The sequence below is a fragment of the Zerene cesonia genome, chromosome 15 (genome assembly GCF_012273895.1).
Source record: "Zerene cesonia ecotype Mississippi chromosome 15, Zerene_cesonia_1.1, whole genome shotgun sequence".
Taxonomy (NCBI): Eukaryota; Metazoa; Arthropoda; class Insecta; order Lepidoptera; family Pieridae; genus Zerene; species Zerene cesonia.
This window is the reverse complement of record NC_052116.1, coordinates 3,273,399-3,300,768: the sequence shown is the minus strand read 5'-3', so window position 1 is coordinate 3,300,768 and position 27,370 is coordinate 3,273,399. Positions and strand designations below refer to the sequence as shown.

The window sequence follows — 27,370 nt, the reverse complement described above, 5'->3', positions numbered from 1 at the left end:
CAATATGTAAGAAACTTACTTACTCGAAGCCGAAGTGAAAAGTTGAAGATAATATAACAAAAAACTTGTTTTATTAACATATCGATGTACAAAATATTTAATATCGAATGTAGGTACTTCTATGCAAATACGACATTTAGTGTTACTATTGCAACAGAATATAATTATGGGAAGAATTTGTAATTTAAAACTAGTTTAATGATACAGATCATTTTTGGTAAGTTCAGCTATCGAATTAGTGAAACCGGAAAAAATTGATCGAGCACCAAATATTTTACGGATTGCCTTTGGCATTCTGGACTGATATTTTGAGAAATGGAGGGTGGATACGATGAAATTATATCCGATAATCCCTTTTTCGTGGAATTTAAAAATGAATATATGGATCTATTTCAACATTGTATATCAGAGTCTTGGATAGTTTGTGTGCCGCGCATCGGTAGTCTAAATACTCGTGTTTTTTCTATAGAAGATTTTTGTGCACATGTTTTGGTGCCTAGTGATGAACTTCCAGAGACTCACTATAACACCCTTACTGAAAAACAGGTTACTGTCGCAAATAAAGTGATTTCACTCGAAGTTACCAAAGGACTACCTCTCCAAAGCCACATTTTATTTGAAGAAACATTTTATACTGAAGACTTTATTAAATACAAAGTTTGGTGCATTGAAACTCCTCTTGAACCTACTTCCAATGTTGGGGACAATGATGTTACTAAAGAATGCCTTTGTTCTATTAATGACTGTATTGACTTACTGTGGACACAAGCTGCTGGTCGTCAAGTTTTGGATCAAATTGAATTAAATGTTCAATTATTTGTGAAGAAGAACCCATCTTTACCAGTGGCTATAGGCAATCTAAAAGATGCTGTAAGTGAGTTGTACACACAATGCTTACAAGTGACCTTACAAAACCGACGCTTAAGAGAAAAATCAAAAGCATCAAAACATATTTTAGAAAATATTAAGCTAGCAGTTGAATGTTATATGCAACAACTATTATTTGACTACATATTTAAACCTATATGTACTAGTTGTTCATATGAGGATTCTCATCTCAATAAAAAAATAAGAAATATGTGTGATATTCAACTTAGAGATCTTGATATTAAAAAAGAATTGTACCATGCAGTGCCAAGAGCGAAGCAAATACTTTCTAAAATTGATTCATACAACACGGTACTGGAGAAAGTACTGTGTTTAAAACAAGCATTGAATGCAATTAATAAAAGTGACAGTGGCAACAATGTTGTTCTTTTAACTGCTGATGATTTATTACCAGTTTTTGTATTTCTTTTAATAAAATCTGGTCTACCAAACTGGTACAGCCAACTTACTTACATGAAGGAATTTAGGTTCAGCGGGATCGGAAAGGGTGATGGGGATGAAAGTATATTTCTTATTACTACATTAGAAGCTGTCATAGAACACATTCAATCAGGTGCATTAGCAGGTCCACCAGACCCAGAATCATATTACTATGAAAGCAACTCTTCAGAAGATAATATGAGTACATGTAATCAAAGGAGGGGCAGTTTGACTGAGTCAATCTCTACTTCTGATACCACAAGTAGAGAAGAGACCCTTGAATATGTTTTTGACTTAATTAAAGCCAATCATACAGAACAAGTGCAATCTTTACTAGAGAAAAACCAAAGGCACTTAAATAATATGCAAGATAATGAAAAGAGTGTGATAAAATTGACTTTGAATGAAAATGAAATTGATGATGATGATGACGACAGTGATCTTGAAATATTCCAAAAACTGTGTCATCCTCTCTGTAATTGCAATAAATGTTGTCAGAAACTTTCAAAGAATCTCCTTAAAACATCACCTACGGTCAACTCCCGTGACAGTCACGGTCTGACGCCACTGCATGTAGCAAGTATACATGGCAAAGCTGCAACTGTTGAAATTCTTATTGAAATGGGAGCAGAAGTGAATGCAACAGATCTAAACGAATGCACACCACTGCATTATTCGGCTGCTAGAGGGCATCAAAATGCTTTGTTATTGTTACTTCATTCGGGAGCTGATATCAACAAAGCAAATATTGATAAAAATACTCCACTACACATGGCAGTAAACAATGGACATTTGAACTGTGTCAAAGCTCTTATCTATTTTGCAGAGCATGGACGAAAACAGATAAATATAAATTGTTGCAATGAGAGTGGGAATACACCATTGCATATGTCTTCAAAATGGGGATATGAAGGCATTGCTAAGTTGCTCATAGAAAATGGTGCAGAGCCATCATTGCATAATCGCAATGGGAAAACTGCATTTGACTTGGCACACAATTTGAAGATATTGCAAGTGTTGAAATCTAGTACACCCAGTTTATATGAATACATACACATAACCAGCACAGACATTAAAAAGTTAAGTGTAAAGAATGAAAATCCTGTATCCCAAAAGTTAAACAACCTGAGAATGAGAAACAATGACCGTAACAATGCATCAAAAACGGTAGAAAATTTAAAGAGAATTGAAAGGATCCTGCAAGCTGTATCATATGGTGATATTAAATTAGCATGTTTTTATATGAATATTAATTATGAAAATTATATAAATGCTAAAAGTGAAATGAAAGAATCTCTTTGTCACCCTCTATGTGAATGTTCTAATTGTAAGAAAGTAACACAATCCACAATATCAGACTTTGACGTAAACTTTTGTGATTCAAATGGTGTAACGGCATTGCACTATGCAGCAAGATATGGGCTTGATGAATTATGTAAAATTCTTATTCTTAATAGAGCTGATGTTAACACATGCAACAAAAAAGGACAAACACCACTACATCTGGCTGCCTTGCATAATAAAACAATAGCTTTACATTATCTTTTGGACAGTGGCGCTAATATAAATGCAATTGACTTATCAGGAAATACTCCTTTACATGATGCCTGCGAATTGGGTAATATTGGCGCTACTAAAACACTTCTTAGCTTCAGTCCTGACTTATCTATGGTAAATGCCTCTCAAAAAACACCTCTGGATGTTGCAAAAGAAAAAGTCCATTTAACAATAATAGATTTAATAGAAAAGCATTCAAATAAGACATCAATTTACAAATAAATCGTTTTTTATTACACAATGTGTAGCATTTAAATTACGAAAACTTGAAACAGTGAAGTTTTTATTTTTACTTGTGGCATTTTTTCTGCATTCCATAGTTAAGTACATAATAATATTGTAACACTATCCAATATTGCACTTAGCAATGTGAAAGTAATAAGGGATAATTAATATTATGTATAAGTTGTTATTATGATTGTATCAAGTGTGTTTATAATATAACATTATATTAGCAAATTGAATAGGAAAGTGTTTATTGTATACTCGAATAATTATTGTTTGCACTTTGCACAATATTTTTGTATATTACGCCATACTTGACCCACACTTTAATTTTATATGAGACTGATTTTTATTTTATTAATACTTTGTCAGCTAAATTTTCGACCGCAATATATTATTTATTACAATAAATCTTTTTCTTACAACTAAATAAAATTTTTCATTTATATCTACATTCATGATACACATTGTTAAAATTTTGTATTCCAATCTATAGTAAATATGGTAAAATCCGTGATATTTACAATTTCACTAATGATATTATAATTAAATGTCAATCAGCCTCATTTCTTACAATTAAACGGCCTAGCATATCACGGAAATATTATAAAATCAAGGTATTCCATGAACGATGTTTAATTATAATTTATGATTAGCATCACTAGTGAAATTGAAATATCACTGTTTTGACAATGTAGCCGCGACACATAATATTTAAATAAGTAACGGAAATATATACAAAATGTTAACTTACAGTATCCAGGAGTATCTATATTTAAAAGGACACTGATACAAATAATAATTTCCATCCAAGTCCAATAATTTTTAATTCATGCATTCTGCAGTTGATTTTTCGATTTAGAAAAAAATATCAATGTAAAAAAAAAATTAATACATCACTTTCACAAACTGTCATTTTTTCAACATATTATTTCTTAATACTATTGCTAATACACTAACTATTACCTATTTTGTGATATTTAAAAACTATTTGTGTACTTACTTTACAAACTATATTTACATTAATCAAGCAATCATCGATATACAAAAGGAATAATAAATAAAATAACCGCCTTAGATTAAAGTAAAAAAAAAACATGAATAATTTAAAAAAGGTCACATTCAATAAAATGTATCTAAAAGGGAATTTTATATTCAGAAACATGATTTATCAAATATATTTTTATTCATATTTTTGAATTTTCTTTAACTTTTTCATGATTGGCACGTCTCAATACTTATCCTCCATCAGGAAAAATATTAAATAATTAATCATAAAATATACCTATTTCAGATTGTGAATTGTTTTACATAATTTGTTCTAGCAATCCGCCTGCGACTTCGTCTGCGTAGTCAAAAGGGAAAAATAAACAATCCGAGGTTTTCCCCGTACAGTTTTCCGGAATAAAAACTATCCTTTGTCCCTTCTCGGGTCTCATCCAAATTTCATCAAAATTGGTTCAGCCGTTGAAGAAGAGACAGCGAAAGTTACTTGCTACAATATTATAGTGGATTAGTTTCAATCTGAAAACCAGCATCTTTTTGTACATTTGTATCTTCAATTACATTAAAGGTCAACCAAAATGGTACATACTATACAATTAAAATAACTAATGTTAAATTTAAATTAGTCAGCATGAAGGCTGCCTCACAATCCGCTCGTTTAAATCTTGGAACAATATTAGTAGCCTATGTAGGATAGCTGCCTTTGAATTGTTTTCTATTTCATAACATTAACAAACAGAACGACTAACCTTGTCGCAGAGCCCTATTAAGGACCAGTTATTTTGCGAATATTTCACAATATTACCTAATCTCTTTTTATTTCATAATGGTTATGCATATATTAAATAATTTTCTAATAAGCAAACACTAGAAAATATATTAATTATATTTTCTCTTAAGGAATGTGATTTTTTGACTAGCTTTAATTGCTTTCCCACTGATGTATTAATAACAACACGTGTAGGAATGTTGCTTTATGTCAGTTTTGAGGTTTTGCATTCCAATTCATAGACATTCTTAATAGAACTTATGATGAATAAAATATAACTAATAATAATTTATATTCGTATTCCTTTTATATTAAATAATTTACATTTTTTGTCAAATTCTGTTTATAGATAGCATTGCGATCTAATGATTTTGCTTTGACGTGATCAATTACTAATTAACATATAATTATTACTTTAATTAAACATTCTAGCGTTTCTAACTCTATCAATAAATTAATTTGACTATATTAGTAGTGTTATTAGAAATCTTTATAACGCTTATAGTTTTATGATAAAAATTGAAGTGTCTTAAGATCTTACAATTAAATATAAGTATATTTATGTACACAAAGTACTTCTAAGAATATACAATATGGTCCCTTTTCATTTTCAATCCATTGCATGAATATTTTTTACACAAAATTCATCTAAAATCTCATTAAAATACTAATATAAAGTCCTGTATTATCCATTCAAATACACAATTTACATACATATTTAAAATCTATCCAAACATAATTTGTTCTAAGTGTGCGCTTATGTAATCGATTTATAAAAACATGAGCAGATACTAGTTATAACTACCCTCAGCTCTTTGTCAATTACTAAATTGAATTTAAAAAAATATATTTATATATATTTTTTATAGTCATTCAAATAAATTCAATTTAGTTATTGACAGAAACAGAGTCTCATATGGACCATGTCATTCCTTTATAGTGAAATGATTTCTATATCTAACAAACAGTTCAATTTTGATATAAGTTAAAAATCACATGTATAGGCAAAACCCTAACGTTTACAATATATGACCGGGACTATAACTACAATCTATGTTTAAATTCACGCGAGGCCGTTAGTGTCGTATTCTAAACTTGACGTTTTACCGTAAAAATAAATACCTATATCTACTTACAAATAAATGTGCTTCACTGCGGCGGCAAGCTCCATACCGGCACTTCTTGTTTCTTCTCTTTCTTCTTATAATACGTGTATCTATCTCTCAGTCTGACGTCGTCCTGTCTCGTTCTATCGTCACTTCGCCAGTCCACGCGTTTCTTAGGCGAGTCCCTTTTGTACTTCTTATCCGGCTCGTTCTCATCGTAGTACACTTTGCTTTTGACGAAGAGTTCGTTGATCGCTAGATCTTCCTCATTGACATAGTTGTCGTCGTTCAGTTCTGTGACGTCATCTCTGTCGAACGTGAAGGTGTGTGGGAAGTAGCCTTGCATGACGTCTTCGTTCCGGAACTGCTGCATTTGTAACCACACGTGAGGCAAGAGGAGTGGGAACCTCTTGAGCCAGTAGGTGACGAAACCGTCCGGAACTTTGCCGAGACTGTCACGCACTTCGGGCTCTAGTTCTCTGTAGTGATGTTTCTGTAATTAAACGTGAAATTAATTAAAATCTGGAGACATTTGTCTGTAACGCACTGTACATTCAAGAAACTATAGATATACTGAATTTTAAATAGCAAAAATCAGGAAATTTATTGTGCGACATAAACCCAATTAAAAATGTTGTATATTTTGCGAGAAAACCGAGTCTCATCGACTCCCACATTCGCGACATCGTTAATATACATAATTTTCCCGGCCTATATTCGTCCAAGCTAGCCCACTCACCTTATTCCGTATCGCCCTCAGCAAATGTGCGACCCGCTCGCCGCGGTACGTGCGTCGCGCCCGCAAATCATTGGCCACGGTTGGGCAAACGTGCGCTCGCCAATCTCCTCTTATAACCCTTCTAGCTCCCTTTTCTAGGGGATGGTCGGCTCCCGCGTTGCAACTCTCCACGTGGTCACTCACATCCTGAGACAAAGATCGTATGAAAAATAATTATAGTTACACTGTAGAAAGTAATTTTCTTAACTATAATAATTTTGAATATATCAACGCCCATTGCGTCAAAAATATTATTAAATATACAAATTATTTTTCTACAATTATAGCCAAGTTGTTCATATTACGATGCTTACCTAGATGTTTCAATCTAATCTCCTAAAACTAATAAAAAGTTCAACCACTAGATATCACTCCAAAACTCACCTGTAAGAAATTTAGTATACTATATTTGCCCCAAAATATGGGGTACTTAAGTACAGTTTCACAAGGCGGCCTAGCACTTGCTTTAGACGAGATCATGGATCTAATCAAAATTTTCGTTAATAGCACCTCTTCTTCTGGCAACACTTTACTGAAAAATTAAACGAGTTAAAAACAAAAAAAACTAATCCTATGTCACATGTACAAATTAGAAAATAACTCACTCTAAATAATCTAAATTGTACTCTCCGGTGATAATATTTGCCTGTCGCCTCAACACATCACCGAAAGGATGCTGGCCTCTAGAAAGTACGTAATAAAACACACAACCTAAAGAGAACATGTCCACGGATGTCGTCTGAAACAATTATTTTCACTATAAATATAGAATACTTTAGGAATAATATTGATACAGTGAGCACAGCCATATCCCGATTCTATGATCGATACTTAATATATAGCCAAGTCTCTACTGACAACAAGCTCCATCTGAGCTGGTAAGCCTACTCGGTACTTTGCCCTTAAGCGTAGGAGAATGTCAGTATCAAAATAAACTTAAATATTGTAACAATAAGCATTTACAAATATTTGTCTTCTTATCTACTTTAAAACCCGACATTATCATGGAAAAAACACAACCTGTAGTACAGAGTTCTATTTTAAGGTATGTTCATCGCTCAAAACTCACCGTTCTCTCGCCATTAATCATCTCAGGAGCAATCCAGCCGTCAGTACCAGTGACCCCAGACCTTCGGGAGAAGCTCACACGGCCGATATTGAGTTTTTTGGACAAACCGAAGTCGGATATCATGGCTCGCACTTCGCCTGTGCCGGTAGGCATGGACAGCAACACGTTGTGCGGCTTTATGTCTCTGTGTACTGGAAATATATATTATTGGGGATTAATTACTTCATTTCATACAATTGAATTGATTTGTTAATTTATCTGCATATTTTCCACAGCACCAATGCTTGTAACAGTGAAAACAGTTTTCAAGCTGCTTAGCTTCATGGAGCAGCTTCGATGATACGAATATCTGCCAACCCGCCATAATCCACCGATTATGGCCTGACCCCTTATAGGAGGCCTGTGACTATATGAAACTTAATGTATCGCTAAATAAAAGAAATACTAACCTATGTCCATAGAATGTAAATGAGAGAGCCCCAAAGCGGCCTGCCGCAACACTTCCACAGCATCGATTTTACATTCGAAATTCAATTTTCTTTCGACGTAATCTTGTAACGTAGCTGAACAGAGCTCTAGGGCTATATACCTGAATACGAGGAGTTGTTTATTAATATATGTATATGCATACCATTTTTAAACAAAAAATTCAAAACATGAAACATTCACAAATTTTAAATATAATAGTTACAGAAATTGTGCCGAGATGGACATTTCTGTGTATTTTATAAAAAAGAAGACAAAAGACAATTGATAATAAAGTAGCATAAAATGTTTTCATTCAAAAGTTCCAAGATAGATTTGGCATGTGCTTATTATAGTCTCCATTTAAAGCAACAATGATATAAATTAATAATTTTATCCACCCACCCTAACGAGTCTTATATCACATGGTACAAAACCAAATCTCACCTAAACTGTTTATCCCGTTCAGTACAATAATACCGTACCACGTGCGCGTGCGCATCCGACTCGCGCAAGAGCGCCACTTCGCGGTCCGCGAATGTGAAACATTCGGGTAACAAGCGCTTTACGGCAACTGCGCGTTTGTCGAATGTACCTCTGAAGATGATACAAATATAAAATGTAAATTTGAAGTAAGATATTCCATTTAAGTACTAGAATACATGTTAGTTTTCAAGTTAACATAAACAAAAGTGTCAGTGCATTATTAAAGTTCAACCCACTAGAAGATAATTTTTTGTTTCTTTTTTGCTATTGAAAACAATGATTCCATTTTTTCCACAAGGTAATATAGTTTCTGAAGGTTAGGTGCAAAAAGTCACAATTGTATCGTTTTTCTATTCTACAAAACAATTCAAATGAAAACCAATTTAATGTAATGACTTATGATGATGATGACTGATGACTTGTAAATAAAATCACATTAATTATAAAACTTACCTATACACAAAAGTACCCTCACACCCTTTTCCCAAAATCTGGTCCGTGAAGAAGCTAATCTTGCCTATTTGCACTTCTCCATCGCCCAACTCAACGAGTTGCCCCGTCACCTCACCCTGAGATGAAGTGGATGCCGTGGAACTTCTGGACCCACCTTGGGAAAGTTGCTGGATATCGCGAGCCTGAAAAACGAATCATATTAAAACATTTTTGTTTTTACATCAATATTATATTGTCATAAAATTGAAACAAAGTCATATGAAGCCAATATTTAATTATTACACCGAAACTAACAAAACATGAATGAATATTCACGTTAGTCATCACAGTTAGAATAGTATAAAATAATAATTGAAGGTTATAAGTATTGCTAGAGAGATAACGTTTGAAAAGTTAGTGGGTTTAATTTTTAGTTTTATAGCATTGAAATGCTTTATACATGAGAAATTTTAAAGGAATAGAAAAAATTTGATCACGAGGCGGGATTCGAACCAGCGTTTTTTTGCTACGGTTTGGCAAAAAAACGCTGGTTCGAATCCCGCCTCGTGATCAAATTTTTTCTATCTTTCAAAATTTCTCAAGTTAGTGGGTTCTAAACATATTCCAAACACATATACACTTATAGGGTTTATTTCAGCTAAGCGTGACGCCTCATGCGTGTTTAGCAATGAATTTAAATGATCGGTAAATATATTTGAGATTTTGTTGTATTCTAAATTTACATGCATAAATATATCTGTTTCAATCTCCTATCAACTCTCTGCTAATCCGCTCGTATTATCACATTTATTCCAACCAATTGTGCAATCAAAGGAATGTAAACACAAAACACACATACACACGACGGAGATAATAATGCGTAAAATACCGTAGATAATTGGCGTACATGTAAAATTGTATCCTTTACAAATGCTTATACAAAGCATGTGTTATCGATCATTTATAAGATATTTTGTTCATTTGATACCGGAAGATATAACTTAAAAAAATGTGCATGCGAAAACGGACACTTCACATTTATATTATTAAATTTCATGGTCTCGTCATTGTTAAAGGGTATAAAATTTACGCAGTTTTTTCATAGAAAATACGTAAATATTAGAATTACATCAAACACAAATAACTCTATGATAATATTCATGGATTCCTGAGTTTAATTTGCGATAAAAGCAAAATCCGCAATGATGACGTAATATTTCAGGCCTTTTATGTCATGGCTTGTTCTATTGCTTACATTTTTATTTTTTTTATTTTTATAATTTTGTCTATGTCGTTTTAATTTCCAACAAAACATAATAATGCCGCAAAAGCACAATACTTACCCACAATGCGTGCATGTGCTTGCGAAAAATATTTATTAAATAAAAGTTCTAGGTCAGCATAGGAAAAAAACATAAACTGTATTGAAACGATATACATACCTGCAGCCGCAAATACCAGAACATAGTGACGACCAAGCCCATCAAAACAATAAGGGCTACTTTCAGCGCTTTATTCTCTTGCTGATTGAGCCAAATGTGCAGCTGTTTGTACCACAAATCCGGCCTCAAACTGAACTCCGCGAACAAATCTTCCGTTTGCACTGACACCGATACGGAGTTAGACTTCAAATTCGTTTCATTTTCATCCTTATCCGCTTCAGTTCTGACTTCCCCATTGATCAACTTCACAGCGTTCCTCACTGGCAGATTATTTCGATTGGAATTTGGCATTTGTGGCATCCAGGAAGTAGTTAGCTCTGGCACTTTATAATGCCCCAGCAATAGATACGGTGGAGTTACGTGTAGGTTTATATCATTGAGTTGGTAGTGGACATTTTTAAACGGTTCATAGACCGGTTTCTCTGAAGCGGACTCGGTTTCAGTGACCGGCCCTTCTAGGAGTAACGGCTGGGTGTATCCAGTGGATATTGTTACTGTGTTTTTATCTACTAAGGACGATAGCGCGTACAGGCCATGGTTGTGCTCCCCAATATATAACGTTGGGCTGAAATTTTTGAAAACATAATTAAATATAAAGATATAATAGGTTTTTTCTAACCAAAAAATTCTCATTTATATAAATTTGAGGTTTATATTTTTTGGTAATTTCAGCGTTAAATGATCGATTATATATGATCGAGTTACAATCGTTGCTATAGAATTTAGCTAAATATACTCGAAAGACAAGTAATTTATTGATCATTTGATTCTATCAATTGAAATCTATTATAATGTAATTCTTTTACATTATTTTTATTTATTTACTGGCTATAGAAAAATGCTCTATTTTTAAATATTTTATTTGTTCGTACAAAATTATAAATCATCGTTTTATAGCAATAGGGATCGTATATCATTTTGTCATGGCATGTTTGAAATAATTACAGCGATATATCGCTCCGGTTCAATTACATGTCATTCCAAGGTGAGAGATACTCACATGTGACTAAATAGAATATTTATAAATGCATATAGAAATCGATATTTTACAAATTAGACTCATTGTATAAGGGGTATACTGGAATAACAAGATACGATGTGATAGAATTATTAAAGAAATTCTGAATACAGAACTAAAAATTTCGATTCGACGATAGAAATGCAATTTTGCTAGATTCATTTAATAGTTTAACATATTAATGGATTTTTTATATCCCAACATCTGAACCAAAATTGTGATTCATATGTTTTATTTCGATATACTATATATACAATTACTTACAAATAATATATTGATTACTAGCTGTGCCGCGCAGTTTCACCCGCATACGAACCGGCAAAACCAAGTACACATCTATTTCTATAGCTTATGTATTATTGATACATCAGTCCAGTATCACCAAAATCAATTCAATAGTTCTTAGCGTGAACACAAACATCCATACATTCTTACAACTATTTAACTCGCTTATGTACTATACTTACTACAACTCAATATTAGAGTTCTTAATCCCCTGCCCGTTCCTCAGCGTCGTAGCGTCTTCCATGATGTGGTCCATGGTGTCGTCCCCGATGGAATTAAAGGGGACGGAGATAAGTCCCTCCCTATCCAACAGATAGGCTGCTATAACCGGCGTTTCGAAGTTATGTGACCACACCAAGTCACCGGTTTTTCGGTTAAAAGACATTATCCGCCCGTTTGATGTAGACGTGAAGTGTATTATACCTAGAACGTTATAACTAGTTCACTCATCGATTATCATTCATTTTTTATCAAATAATACGACCTGACTCGGGCTATTGGTCAAGTCGTTTCGAATAACGACAATATATTTTTAAATAGCTCCGTAGTCTTTGCATAGCAAATATTAGTTTCTTTATAAATTGCAGTTAAGCAATTGATTTATTAAAATATTATATTAAATCTATATATATGAAGTACTCGTGTCTCAACGTAAGTATTACTCCAAAAAGGGCGGAACGATTTTCAAATTTAAAAGAAATAAGTCAAATTTAGATATATTGTCTTAACATGAATTTGGATAATTATAACAACATATATACAGCGGGCATCCTTCTGATAACTATTTGTGCCTTATCGGGTTTTGTATTTAAACATTTAACTTTATACAATGCGAAGCTATACTAATATTTTACTTTATTGTGTTGTTAAATTTCAGTACATAATAATGTAAAAAAGATTTGATTCATTACAAAAAAAAAAACAAAACAAGGTACACACAACTGCATACCATTGGACATAACGTATGAAAATTAACTGCTTCGCCGTATCGTTATTGATAAGCGTGCGCAAGCTATTCGACTGATAACTACATAAATTGAAATACAGTAATTATAAACGATATGTCTGTATAACAATCGATATTTTTGTGTGTGTGAGACATTTTTCAGTGGGAGCATCAATCCAGCACGCTTTTATTAGCTTCACGTCTATGTTCATATGTTACAGATTCCTTTAGCGTCAAATTTGACCCACTCCAAACAGGACAGATTTAATGAAAACTTTGTACACTTATCAAGGATACAGATACTTAGTCACAGGACTATAGAATAATTTTATGAGTTTATCTGATTAGTCTGACAAGGATCGTCAGAATTAAATATATATCTCACAAAATCTCTGTATGAGAAAGACTAAGTGGGACAATTTAGTTGATTTTACCATTAAAGAGTATTTTTAGCTTATTGAAACTAAATTTATTTATTCTGATACGTATAGTTATGCATTATTTCCTTTAATAAAGGTATATCAAAAAGCACCGTTTAATGGCTATACTTCTCAATTCTTACACTTTATCTATACTAATATTATAAAGCTGAAGAGTTTGTTTGCTTGAACGCACTAATCTCAGGAACTACTGGTCCGATTTGAAAAATTCTTTCAGTAGCCCATTTATTTAGGAAAGCTATAGGCTATATATATATATATATACCACAGGCGAAGCCGGGGCGGACCGCCAATTCTTTATAAAAATTTGATAGCAAAATGACGTAACTGGAAAATCCCGTACTAAACATAAACATACGATATCCATCATACTCTAAAACTAGTGACCGGTCAATAATCACTTCGCAGATAAGATGAACGTTATAACATGTACAGTGAGGTCAATAAGACTCACCGTAGTCATTCAGCATCTCCTTTCCCATATCATGCGACGTGTAATCGAAAAATGTGACGTTCCACTTCTGGTTCTCGTTATTCGAATCGTGCATGAGAATATTATACTCGGTGCGTGCGACGTACACACTGCGTTTCTTGTCGAGATCGCAAGTGTCCTCCACATCGTCTTCTTTAAATATTTTCGACTTATCAAAACCTGTTTGTTGCGATTGATGCGTCATTAAAATATTCGATCTACTACGCTAATTAAACGGCGATAATTAGAAATGACAGTGCACTCACTGTCTTATAAAAAAGCAGTAACAAAGATAACGTAATAATATATTAAAGTAAGCTTGTGGTGATGGTTTCAATTTGATAGCGATTAAACTAAAATATACGACGTAACTTCCCGAAAGATAACATTTCAAAAATATAACTTTTTAGTACACTTATTGGGGAATTCCAATATATCATATGTTTTAGTACATAGATAACTCCGGAATTAAAAAAAACATAATCAAATGTAGGAAATGAATTCTTAAATTTATGATGATTATATTATTGGCTATTCGATCACCAATGGTCAATTGAACCGTATATAATCTGATGAAAATGTATTCTCACCTGAAATATGCTCCCTAGAACCAGTCAATGGATCCAACATGAACCATGTATCACTTTTCTTTCCTGTATACAAAATGCCATCTGTGGAACGGCACGGCGCATTTGCCACCAACTCTGGTATCGTGAAGGGTAACTTTTTCAGCATTTGCTTATCGCCCCTTGGTCCATACATATAGAGGGAGCCGTGTCGAGGATCAGGTAAAAATTGGGGCATCAAATTCGCATGTTGATTTGGAACTTTCACCACGGGCTCTAAAAATAAAGATAAACTAATGAAAAGTGGGAAAAAACGACCAGCTATCACATTAATTTTTTTTGTCGATTCTTTGTTTTTTTTTTGTTTCAATGATAATAAATTAATTAAAATTTCGTTGAAAAAAATAATTATTTACTAAGAAGCAATAGCGATAGCATTATTACATATTCTTAATTGTATATTTCTTACGGGCTTATTAACATTTAGATCGGTAAGAATATCAATTTACGATATTATCTTGTTGTTTTGATCAATTTCATACGATTTTAATGTACTAGCTTGAGCTCTTTACATAACGCCTTATTTTTAAGTAATTTTTTCATATTTATGTATGATATTATTAGTGATTTTTAATTCAAGGTGAGATTCTGTAATAAATTTGAAAGTACTCTAAATAACTTCCTTCTTACAATACTACGATTTGATCAGACAATTTAAAACATCACATCCTTTAAAATACTTATTCGCACATGGATATTTTTTACTATCGTAGTTACTGTCACATTTTTAAACCAGTTTATTGATGCATATTAAATGTTATGCAAGGTCATGGTTGTTGCCTCCATTATTCGTTTCACTAAAACAGATAGGTAAACAATATTTTACAATAAACATTCTGCTTTATTTTTATTGTTCTGTTTGAAAAATACGTAAACAAATATTACAACAATCGTAATAATTTGGTTGCACGCATAAATCGATTAACCACATTGAATTATTTAATCACGTAACTATGTAATACATTTTATCTCAAACTGTTTACATGTAGTAACAAAATATCGTGTTAAAAATAAATTTCTCTTTTTATCCAGATTGTTCGACCGTAATGCTGTCCAGATAGGCCGTAAGCCTGTAACCGAATGCTTAATGCGTTTGATAACGAGACGAGAGCTGATAAACAAACTAGGTGTTAATAGATACTCTATCAATATATTGTGATTAACATTTGGCCTGACAATTTTTTTTTATAAAACCTACGGCACATGCAATGCCATGTGCAGCGTGTATGATTGAGATGCAAATTAGTTCTTTAGAAGGTTGTTTATAAACTAATAAGTCGTAAGATCATTGTATAGCGTCTAAATATATACAAATTATGATAATTATATAGACTAGATATTATAAAGACGAAACAGTGTAGTATTATATAAGCTGATTCAACAATGCCAAGTTGTTTCAATAATTGTTAGAAATATTAAGAGCTTTATAAAAAACTCGCTTTTCGCCAGCGGCTTTGCGTAGAATTTGCTTATATCGCGCGCAATGGTAAGGAGAATTTTCTTCGCATTAAAAAGTATGGTTTGTTCTTTCTCACGTTTAGCTCCATCTTCATACCAAGTTTCATTAAAATCGGTTTGACAATAACAAACATTCATACAGACTTTCATCCCCTCTTTCAACTCTTTCTATCCTGTTTTCGCGATAAAAAGTACTCTATGTCCTTTCCCAAGTTCAGTTCTATTTTCATATCAAATATTATCAAAATCGGTTTTGTGGTTTAGGCGTGAAAGCGTAAGAGACAGACAAACAAACAGACAGAGTTACTTTCGCATTTATAATAGTAGTAGGGATACTAGCTGCGCCCTGATGAAACTAAAATTACTTGAAATTGTGAAGCTACTTCCAAGACCCTTCTTTTAGCAACATAAATCATTTGTTACACTTTTTTAGTTTCATTAATATTATTTTTGACTTTTTGACTTTAAAAAGGTTTATGTAAAGGTATTACCATGACACATATAACTTTTGTATAGCAATAACCTATCTATCTATAATAATATTACAAAGAGGTAAAGCTTGTGAATTTGCGAGTTTGTGATGTCGTAGGAGATTATCCTCGGAAATGCTATTGGGAACTGTTTTTTTTCTTATTGAGCCTTATAAATTTTTGATTAGTTTTTTTACAAATAGAATAAAAAAATAACTCAAATTTATTAATTAAATGTGTTATTATAGCAACAATTTATCTTTTGAGACAAGATTATATTTTTATCAATTAATTACTTCTAGAATGGGGTTAGGTCTTTCCAGGTGGCAAAACAATAATAGATAACTGGGTTCATTCATTTACACAATATTTATTAGAAAGAGATATATATATCTCTTCAATTCATTTCATGTTAAATAAATAATTTCTTATTCTATAGTTAATTTTTATTAATCAATACTACAATAACATAAAATTAAGATTGCCTTTGATAATTGAGCTTTGGTTACGAGATTCATTGCTCGCCTTTAATAAAATAAGTAAACAGAATTATTTTATAATTATGTAAATCATATTACTACTATGTTGCATCACTTACTGCACATTTGTTGATGTTCAATAAATGGCCCTGGCCAAATGTAACAAATGTAATTACCGTCTTTAAGTTTCCAAATTATGTTTCCAGATAGAGGCTCGACAGCTACCATGCCGCCTCCCAATGTCGCAAAAAGCAAAGGCCGGTCATCAAGAGCCCTTGATATCTCTGTACTTTCCTGTAAAATATTATATTTAGTTATATCGACCATGCACTCCACACAAAGTTTATTTCATTCATTGTTTTTATAACTGCCTCTCACCTTATTATTTTTCACAATAGGCTCATGTCCGTAAGAACCAAATAAAAAAAACGCCAATATTAAAAACTTCATTTTAGCGAGTAGTTATTCGTCCATTGCGTAAAATGCTTTAATTTATTTTAAAATTTTATAGAAACATACACAAGCATTAAGCATGCTATAAAAATAACAAAGCAAGGAATAATCGCGAATTTCGTCTCTCACTGTTGTGAACTTACGATTGTGTGACAAATGACAATGACAATTGACAAATGATATTAATAATTGACATTTGTCTAGTACAATATAATCATGTAATATCAAATCTAGAAATTATAAAGTAATAATATCGTGTTTGTGGAATTCCATTCTTTCCTGTAAATTAAAAATCTATCAATTATTATTTACTGTTGTTCCTCTATGGTTCAACAATTAAGTAGGTAATATTTTAAAAGTTACTACCATAGATTATACACTTATATGTCACTACTGTCATTTTCCACTTATCCAGATTATTTGTCATGTCAGTGTCATTTATCAATGATTGTATTGGTGATTGTGAGTTCTGAGACGGTGGTTGATAAACCGCTGAAGTAGAAAATTACACTAATTTAGTTATTTAATTAATTGTTGTTAAAATAAATACGTTCTTTAAGTGGGCTATGTAGCGCTTGTTGTGAAAATTAAATTATGGAGGTTTCAGGTTCGGGTAAGGGTTCAAATATGTAACGATATCGAAATTTACATTTCATACTAATTATATTTCACAAACAATTATCGAGATCACATATTTGTTTTAATTTATACGCTAAAATGGTCAAAAGTTTAAGAGCTATTATGTATTACAACGTTTTCGATTGTTTCTCTAGCAACTAACATGAAAACAAAGTTAGATTAAGCTTGGGAAAACTTTATTTTACGAAATTTCTTTGTGTGTAACTTCTTTGTCCATTGATACGCATACTAAGTTTTATGTTTTCCATCGAAGTACCAAATATTTATAGGAAAATATAAAATTCATAATCATCATATCACCTATTTAATATTATTTTTAGGGAAATCCCCGAATTCTGGCATGTCATTTAGATATAATGCAAATAACGAAGCATTAGAAGAATTGTTTCAATCTTGTGATGATGACCCTGCTGTGCCACCAAGTGAGCCAGCAGTCAAGAGTGAGACTGCTAGCCCAAAGAAAACAGAAAAAACATCATCTATTATAGACAAATATTTCAAATCTATGAGATCTGAAAAATCTTCTGAGAAAGTAGAAGATGTAAAAGCAGACGTTAAACCGACTGAAGAGAATAAGAGTCCCACACCAAAAGAAATATCATCCTCTCCAATGAAAGAGTATTTAAACCGACTTGGCAAAAGAAGTACATCAGAAAGTTCCGACATCAAGGAGCCAAATGAGACTTGGAAAATATTTCATGATTTTAAATTTAAAATTGCCCAAGCTGTTGAGGATATGAAGACTCGTTCTGTCGAAGGTAATTTTAAGTGTTACAACGTTCTAATAAGACTTAAAAAAAATATATTGATCAACAACTATTTAAATTATAATAATAATACTGTTAAACTATTATAAACAAACTTAAATAAATGATAAATCATTCAAATATGCTATTAAATGTAACTTTTTTATACAATCATTAATTGAAATTACTGTTTTCTACAACTAAACAAATTGCATAAAAAATTATGATGTTTAATTGTAATATTCATCAAAAATAGTTATACTCTTATGATATTTAAAAAAATATGGTTTTTTTTGTTAGAAACTAAGGAAAAAACGCTTCCTAGAGAAAACTCAACCTCTGATTCGGAGGAAAATTCTGCAATAAAAGATTCAGACCAGCAGAGCGTGGGCGATACTGATAATCAGGTAACACCAGAAATGTTGAATTTGTTTTAATATCATTTAGATACAAGGGATTCTGTAAATAGATAAAAATTAATGAACTACAAAAACTTAGTACGGGCAGTCTTCATACTTATGGTATTGTTGGTTTTCTAAATACATTTTATAAATTGAAATAACAATTCAACCTTTGGCTTAAAGCAACTATCAATTCTAGATTGCTTTTTTCTTCTTGCATACTGGTCTTAGTAACATTGACCAACAAATGTTTTCATGGCATTCTCCAAATTTGAAAGGGCAGTTTTTTTAGAGTTAGACCTTTTCAGTATAACTACTAGAAAAAGACTCGATTGTTTCCTCTTATACTTGTTCCTATAATGCAATGAGATCTTCATCAGTCATCAATATTTGGTTGATCTGTACATGAAGAACTTTTAGATGGCTTAAAAATATATGGGCATAACATTTTCCAAATTCCTTCTAAATTGTTGGGTGTGACCTTCCCATGAAACAGATTTAAATTTTTTAAACCTTTAGATTAGTGTTCCATGTAAATGAAAGAGTACTCTTGACGTAATTTTTAAAAGCTCGAGGATTTTCAGACCTATAAACTAAAAGAGGTTTCATTTTAATATCACCATTTGAACTCAATAACAATATAAAATTTCTTTGCCGCTTTTAACCGAATCATAGACGAATAGTTTATCGTAGTACGACTTTTCGTTTATGCGTCGATATTCCTGATATATTAAGTAGATATTATTAGTACTAGAAGGTATTTTTTCCTTTTTTTTTGTTAAAAATTTATTTCAACCTGCAATCGTTAAGTTTTAAAATCTTAGATTTAACCTCTATTGTAATTGCCTTTCTTACTCTCTTCTTCACTTTAATATTATATATTGTCTTATATAGGTGGCATAGTTTGATTAAAATTCACTTAAATATGTTTGTAAAAAAAGCTGTCAAAGATGAAAAATAAACTAATGTATTACGACTTGATTATCCGTTGTCCCTGTGCTAACTAAACAAAATCAGCATGTGTGGGGTAAGTCCCGCTAGTGGACCACGCCCGGTGCCTGCCTCTCGTGTCAAGTGAATTACCCTATATCGGAAATCGAAACAATTGATGTATGCTTGAGGAATAGTGTCAAAACATTGTTGAACGTAACTTGAAACGATGTTAGTCGAGGACTGCCTGTAGTAGCCAATATTTACTCTTTTTTCTTTTTTAAACATTATGTAAGTAAATCATTTTATGCAGATGATATAAATATGGTTTATTTTTAAATTTTGATAAGTCATAGTGCTTATGTTGTTTTAACAGGTATCATCACTAGATAGTAGTATACAAAATTTGTCTGAAATGACTCAACCAATAACAGCCAAGGTTATTGAGAAAGAAATGAACACAAAAAACCATTCAGATTCCAGTGACGACACACAAAAAAACTTAAGTATGTGAATTATTTTTTTCATATATTCATCGCTTATTTATTCTTAGATACATTTGTCTTTACATCTGTCAAATCTTTAAGTTATCTACACTAATATTATAAAGAGGAAAACTTTGTTTGTTTGTTTGTTTGGTTGTAATGAATAGGCTCAGAAACTACTGGACCGATTTTAAAAATTCTTTCACCATTCGAAAGCTACATTATCCACGAGTAACATAGACTATATTTTATTTTGGAAAAAATAGGGTTCCGTAACATATCTTTATTGAAACATCCAAACCAGTATACCTATAAAGCTGAAGGGTTAGTTAGTTCGTTTGATATTATTTAAACTCAAATATATAACTCTAATCGCAATAATTCAGATATTCAACTGGACAGCTATATATTATAGAGTTTGTTCGTTTGTTTGTTTGAACGTGCTAATCTCAGGAACTACTGGTCCGTTTTGAATTCTTTCAGTTTTAGATACCCTACAATAAAAGTATTGAGGGAGAATTTAGGCTTTATATGTACCACGGGCGAAGCCGGTGCGGACAGCTAGTCTTAGAATAATTATTGCTATTTAATTACTATCTATCCGTCCATCTTACAACACCAGCTAATTTTGATATGAGAGTCGAGCTCGCTTCGGCACGAATTGGGCCAGCGCGCAACCGGGAAGTACGACACCGCCGTAGAAAACCGGCTTGAAATAATAGCATGTTATTGTGTTTCGTATGCTAAGTGGGGGGGGAGGCCCGTTTCCTTTTGTTCGCCCTTCCCAGTTCATTCCTTCTTTCCGGTCTTTAATCCTTTCCCTGTTCCTTACCCCTAAACACGTTTGTTTGCAATGAAGCATTGTTATAGCTGTAAATTACGTCCCACGTTCTTCTTTATGGGACAAATGCACATAAATCTGTTTCACTGACCGATTTTCTTAGTCAATCTTCTATGTCATGTCCGAGTCCTTTAAACTTATTTTTGCAGAACCCTGATGAAATTCAAGAATACTCACATAGAAATGTATACTTTGTTATCGGTTTCTTTCAAAGTTGCCTATTTGTCTTACAGAATAATTAAAAAGAAGTGTTTGAAAATAAATTAAATAACAGTTTATTTTCAAACACTTCAACATCTGCCTCATCATTTCTCCATACACATATAGCTTCAAATATAAAGAAACACATTATTCCAGGGCTAAGCGAGACAGACATATCGAAAGACATTCTAAACGACAGTAGTCTAGAAGTAGAATCTGGTATAGAAGCTCTAGAAGACACGATAGATGCGTTTGGGGACGTTAACCCGATGGACAATATATACCAGAACAATACCACCGAAATACGAGCCAACCCTCCAACACCTGTTACGACACCAGCCAATTTTGGCCTCCCGCCAAGCAAAAGCAACTTAATAAAGAATGAATCGCAGAAAAAAACGAAGGGCAGTTTCTTCAGTTATACAATGTATTTCCTAACAATATTCCTGGTGTTGAACTACGTTTTGTTCCCGAACGCGAATATTTGGAATGGCTTCTTGCTGGGCATATGGTTCTTCTATTTCGTGAGCAATGTGAAACAGTGGTTCCTCGATAATTACTTTAGCGAGTGGGAGCCAAGCGCGAGTAGCTTTTTCCAATTGAAACGTACGAGTGTTCAGCCGCTGGCGTATACCATACCATCGATCAAAGAACACACCCCGTTGAAGAAATATGAGGTATGTAATATGTTTAAATTATTTTACCTATGTTTAATGTTTGGATTTCAGCGTAAATATGATCTATGTGACATTTTTATTTTTATAAGAATCGCCTGGAAAAATAAGTTATCAAAAACATAATTTTAATATATTTAACGTTGTAACTTTTAAAAGGAAATTAAGAATAATATGATGCAGAAATTATTGATCGCCTCTCCGTCCAACCTCACATATAAGTTCTTATCTTGTGAAACTCGAAATATTTGTTAATCCTTAAAATTAAATAAATAGTTATAAACTCTTTACATATAATAGTATGTAGAAATTATTGTACGGATATTTCAAGCAAATATTCATTTTATAAAACACGTACTGGTAACATTAACGACACAGATAATAAAATAATTAAATTACAGATACGTTTTATGTAAATAAAACATGATTAATAACGAATGTGGAATGAATCACATATAATAGATTTAAAGGAAATTGATCACTATGCTATTAGCGTAGCATATATATTTGTTTGAATTCCTTTTAAAATAAATTACTTGTCTACAGGGTTGGATAAATCATTATAGATTTCCAGATTACGACCCTTACACATACCACATAAATAAAACAACAACTGCCTTTATGAAACTAGAGGGTAAGTAATATTTTAATTAACAACAAAATAATGTATCTTTGTGTGTTTATATGTAGGATATATTTTATTATGTCCTATCTCGGGTCTCAAACTCCGTACCAAATTTTATCCTTATCGGCCCTGGAGTTTGTGAGATTAGTAAGTTTCTGAGAACCGCGTACAAACAAACTCTTCAACTGTATGTATTAGTATAGACTGACTGATGACTAACGAGCATACCTGACGATGTTAATAAAAATCAAATCAAATCACACACAATAAAAAAATAACATGAAAATGAAAGGAGAATTATAACAAATACAAATTACTTCACGTTTATCATTGGCAACTTATCTATTGAATGTTTTGATATCCTCTAATATCTTTAACTACACTCCTTTCTAGACAGTAAAACCTTTAAACGCATGTTTCTCTTAATATCGGGCGTTTTTCTGGCCTCGTTTATACATAAGAATGGTTACATATTATTCCTTCAGCAATATTGCAAATATTGACGGCATTTTTTGCATCTAATTTATATATTAACAATCATAAAAAAATTTAAAATTTTCAATGCTTTAAAACTGAAAATAAAACCTAAAAAATATTGTCCCGTTTCCTTATATGTTTTCGAAACCCTAAAATCATCGGATTATACGATAGCTTATAAGTTTCATGTTGTTTACACGTCAGACGTATACCCTCTTAGTACGTAGAGACTAGTGACTTGCGGTTTGTCATGTTTTAAAGCTTATTACGTGTGACAAGGGTTCTTAATTTCTTAGAGCAAAACTATAAATAGAAAGGGAACTTAGTCGACCTCATAATATATATGGTTATTTGAATACGCGACTAATAATATAATATTTATGCTAATTACGTTTAAGTGGGCAAAATACTGACCGTCTACCTATGATAAATACTCGATAATAAATGGTTTAATAATGTTATGTTATTCACATTATTTTTTGAATCATGCTAAATAAATATTTAATTATAAAAAAAATAATCGTGTTATTGGCCGCTTATGTAAGCTAATAATTAATTATTAATCAAATTTTCTTATTTGAAATGCGCTATTTATTTTGGTTTGGTTGAAATGTAGACCTTTACATAATTAAAGTGTAGCTCTCTCTATAAATTTAAACTAGATTTTGCTGGAGCAAATTTTGTCGTGTCTAAATTGAAACCGCTGATAATAATTTGATACCGAGATAGCGATCGATTATCGGTGGGTTGTAAGATAGAATTTCTGTTTCATTTAACTTTAATCCACGTTAGTCCGTCTATTTGAAAGTTTCACACGATGTTTATAACATTACATAAACGTTCAAGTAAGGGTTTGGGTAAGGTTTAATTTGTTCGAAAGAAACAAACTATTAACTAATATATGATATTTATAGTAGCAAAAAAGACATATAGAGTACATGACGTATGAAACTTGGGATACCCATCTGAATAATATTATATTTTCCAATGCCGCATTCTGATTGCTTAAATGCCCGCTTAACGTATGCGGATAGGCGTGTTAAAGTGGAAGCAATATTAAAGCCAGTAGGTACTACGCGTTCCAAATTTAAATAATTTTCAAAATTGTCAAACAATTTTAACAAACATAAATTTTACTATATGGGACGTTCGTATATTTGTGTGTTTTTAATTTGTATCCATAACAGATGTCTCAGAAGTACGTTTTAACATGGAAATAGTTTTGGTTATACGTCTTTGTCGGAAACCTTGCGGACTTCGCCTAAGCATTTTAATTGGTATTAACGTTATATGAGTATTGATTGTGCAATCAAGAATGAAGTTTTGAATATTGTCTCGACAAATGTGTTTATTTGTATTTTAGGTTGTAATTTAAGGATATCATACACACGAACGAAAATAGCAAAAAGAGCGCTGTGGGACGAAAAAATCGACAAAGTTAATTTCTATCAGCACAGATTATATAATCTGACCGGATCAAGGATCATTCTATTGCCAAAAGGACTCGTGAAACGGCGGTAAGTTTGTACAACGAATCTTGTGAAATCGTGGACCGGATTGAGCGACTGATATAGATAGAGATACTTATTTGAATAATATTTTACATAAAGTAAAACTATTCTGATTTAATCTTGTATACATATATAGTATTTCTTATATAATCTTATTAAAATGCCAACTAATTCATAGGAAGCTGAGTCTAGTACTGTAATCTTTTCATCAGATCATTTGTGATTTTTTTTTTCTAAAGACCCGTCATCATCCTCAAATTCTTTGTGATAAACGTTCATGTTGAGGATCTCTATCCTGAGCCTATTTTTTACAAACTGTATTTGAGATTTCTGAAAGACGAATACTAGTTTATATACACGGAGAAATTTCTCGAAAATATGTAAATAACTTCATAATGCAGTCTAAAGTTCTTGGCTCAAGTAGGGAATGGAGCTTGGCCTCTTAACGACCATTCACGTCACATAACTTAATGACGTTCTAAGTAAGAATTAAGTGTAACGACGATATACATAATTGTTCATTATCATATCTATTGATAAGTTCTCCAGCCCTTTTAAAAACCCGTTTTCGGAATGTTTTCTTGCGATAAAATTCGTGAGATGTTTTTTTTTTTATAAACATACCTAATTTGAAATTTAACTCATTAGATATCTCACTTTAATGTGATATTAATAAGCATTATATTTTATTTTGTGATTGAATTATAAAACAGAATATCTTCATATTGCCAAAACCGTGTAATCAAATTAATAATCGTAAAATAATCGTTGCTGCAACAATTAATCTAGAGACAAATATACATCTTTAAACCTCTTTCAACAAGCAAAAAATTATGGCATACTGTGGTTTAAAGCATTATCAAGTTTGGCAGTTAATACATAGTAGTTATATATTGACCGATGCCGCCTGCCTGATTTTTTTCAATTGATTATGATAACCTCGTCAATATTAAGAAAAAGCAGCTCAAAAACACAGTTTCCAAAAAAAATACACTATTCGCGATGTTTTACCTTGAAAATAATCACGTAAACCTTAAACATATAATATGGTGATTTAAATGATATAAAAGTAAGACAAAAAATACAACGTGTCGCTAAGAAATTATTTTTATTAATCTATCTTTCCCGTGAGCAAAATATCCGAATAATATGAACTTGGTGTTTTATAATATTTTCAAAAACAAAGACGATCGTGATATCCAATTAGACAAAAGTCACCATAACATTCAACAAATTTTGCGAAAATAGTAGCAAAGTATGTAATATGTGATACATTATAATCAGTAGAGCTGCGTATTCCAGACCTTGAATTAAAGTATTGTAATATCAATAGGTCTATTATAATATCAGCCTACTATCTGGCAAAACTGACCACGTCATCAGCCTAATAATAGGCTTTCATGAATGGATGTGATTCTATTTATAGTTAAGATGAAAAAGTTGCATACGATGTTTTAACTTGAAAGTTTTAATAATAATGATAATTAGATATTATTAAGATGATTGTGACTCACATGTTGACTCAGTATTACAAATTTCGTGCGTTATCTACAACTAACTTATCTTAGAATTTTATTTTGAATCTCATTACAAAGCAATTAAAGAAACTCGTTTCATTTTTATTCGAAGCAAACATAGTACATATTAAAATTACGCAACTTACTGTTACAAGTGAAAATTCGTAAAGCCCTATTAAAAATAGGGCTTTACGAATTAAGGATTTAATCAAGTGAAATACATTATATTTGAACAGTTTACTAACGCCTATACCTAGTTTGTTGTGTAACCTGTTGATAAAACGATAGAGCAACACGTAACAACGCTTTGTCCGAATTCGACCGGTGACCTTCACTAGTTCCAACAGTTTAGTAGTAAGGTGATATTTCATGAACTATTGGGTTAATGACCTATTGTACTATTACTTCGATATTGTAACTGTAACATTAAAAAAATAATGAATTTATGAATTAGGCAGCTATGATTAGGTCTATTCGTTTTTTTTTATTATTTATTATATGACCAATGTATTGATAATTATGCTTAGAAAGTTGGTATTTCTTTAATCTAATATATCATATACATATATAGTAATACTCGATGCAAAACAAACTCAACGATGCAATATTAATCTAATAATAAACAGATGCATCTTTTCAATTATTACAATAATTATTTATAACCGAGTGTTCATAAACATGGCATGATCAAATTCGTTGAATACATACGAAAGATCAATAATTAAACGGATAGGAATACATGCTTATTTATTTCGTTAAGAGGATTACATTCGTGGTCCTACTTGCGTGCTTAATAATGCCTTAATTGCAGTTAAATGCAGAAATATGATGCGTCAAGATTTTTGATAATTGGCTATCCTATATGCTACATACGACATAGATTTTTTTTTATTTATAAATGTAGCTATAACAAAATATTTCACGATATAAAAACACTATACTAACATTACACTGGCAATGGTTCTGTTTTATAGTGATTTATAGATAGTAAGTTTATAGTGATTTTTTTTACATTACAATGTATAGATTTTTAT

General features: G+C 31.9%; 3 protein-coding genes across 4 annotated transcripts in view; 2 read left to right on the top strand and 1 right to left on the bottom strand.

Moving 5' to 3' along the window:
* Positions 1–7: 7 nt before the first annotated feature.
* Positions 8–3,569, top strand: LOC119832141 (ankyrin repeat domain-containing protein 27-like). The gene has a single exon (XM_038355747.1). The coding sequence runs from the start codon at positions 316–318 to the stop codon at positions 3,085–3,087; it is 2,772 nt and encodes a 923-aa protein (XP_038211675.1). The 5' UTR covers positions 8–315; the 3' UTR covers positions 3,088–3,569.
* A 26-nt stretch (positions 3,570–3,595) lies between these two features.
* LOC119832140 (serine/threonine-protein kinase/endoribonuclease IRE1) lies at positions 3,596–17,430 on the bottom strand. The gene is made up of 14 exons (XM_038355746.1): positions 17,215–17,430; positions 17,013–17,130; positions 14,394–14,645; positions 13,786–13,983; positions 12,128–12,368; positions 10,643–11,207; positions 9,222–9,403; positions 8,730–8,879; positions 8,267–8,406; positions 7,818–8,008; positions 7,354–7,487; positions 7,133–7,280; positions 6,710–6,895; positions 3,596–6,463 (listed from the first exon to the last, which is right to left on the bottom strand). Exons 1-14 carry the CDS (start codon positions 17,284–17,286, stop codon positions 6,014–6,016), a joined length of 3,027 nt encoding a protein of 1,008 aa, XP_038211674.1. The 5' UTR covers positions 17,287–17,430; the 3' UTR covers positions 3,596–6,013.
* Positions 17,431–17,735: 305 nt separating this feature from the next.
* The window catches only part of LOC119832563 (testis-expressed protein 2), a 20,307-nt gene continuing 10,672 nt past the window's right edge, over positions 17,736–27,370 (top strand). For both annotated transcript variants that reach the window (XM_038356228.1, XM_038356230.1), the window contains exons 1-7: positions 17,736–17,902; positions 18,249–18,686; positions 18,975–19,081; positions 20,382–20,511; positions 21,689–22,209; positions 22,753–22,840; positions 24,672–24,825. In XM_038356228.1, coding sequence (XP_038212156.1) covers positions 17,884–17,902; positions 18,249–18,686; positions 18,975–19,081; positions 20,382–20,511; positions 21,689–22,209; positions 22,753–22,840; positions 24,672–24,825 — 1,457 coding nt within the window. In that variant the 5' untranslated portion in view covers positions 17,736–17,883. The remainder of the gene's footprint in view (positions 17,903–18,248; positions 18,687–18,974; positions 19,082–20,381; positions 20,512–21,688; positions 22,210–22,752; positions 22,841–24,671; positions 24,826–27,370) is intronic.

Bases quoted from the DNA above. Each gene is read 5' to 3' on its own strand.
- LOC119832141 (XM_038355747.1), top strand. From the start codon at position 316: ATGGAGGGTGGATACGATGAAATTATATCCGATAATCCCTTTTTCGTG.
- LOC119832140 (XM_038355746.1), bottom strand. From the start codon at position 17,286: ATGAAGTTTTTAATATTGGCGTTTTTTTTATTTGGTTCTTACGGACAT. The intron at 8,009-8,266 runs GTTAGTATTTCT...ATATATTTCCAG, and splicing joins TTTACATTCTATGGACATAG to TACACAGAGACATAAAGCCG. The intron at 7,281-7,353 runs GTGAGTTATTTT...TTAATTTTTCAG, and splicing joins TACAATTTAGATTATTTAGA to TAAAGTGTTGCCAGAAGAAG.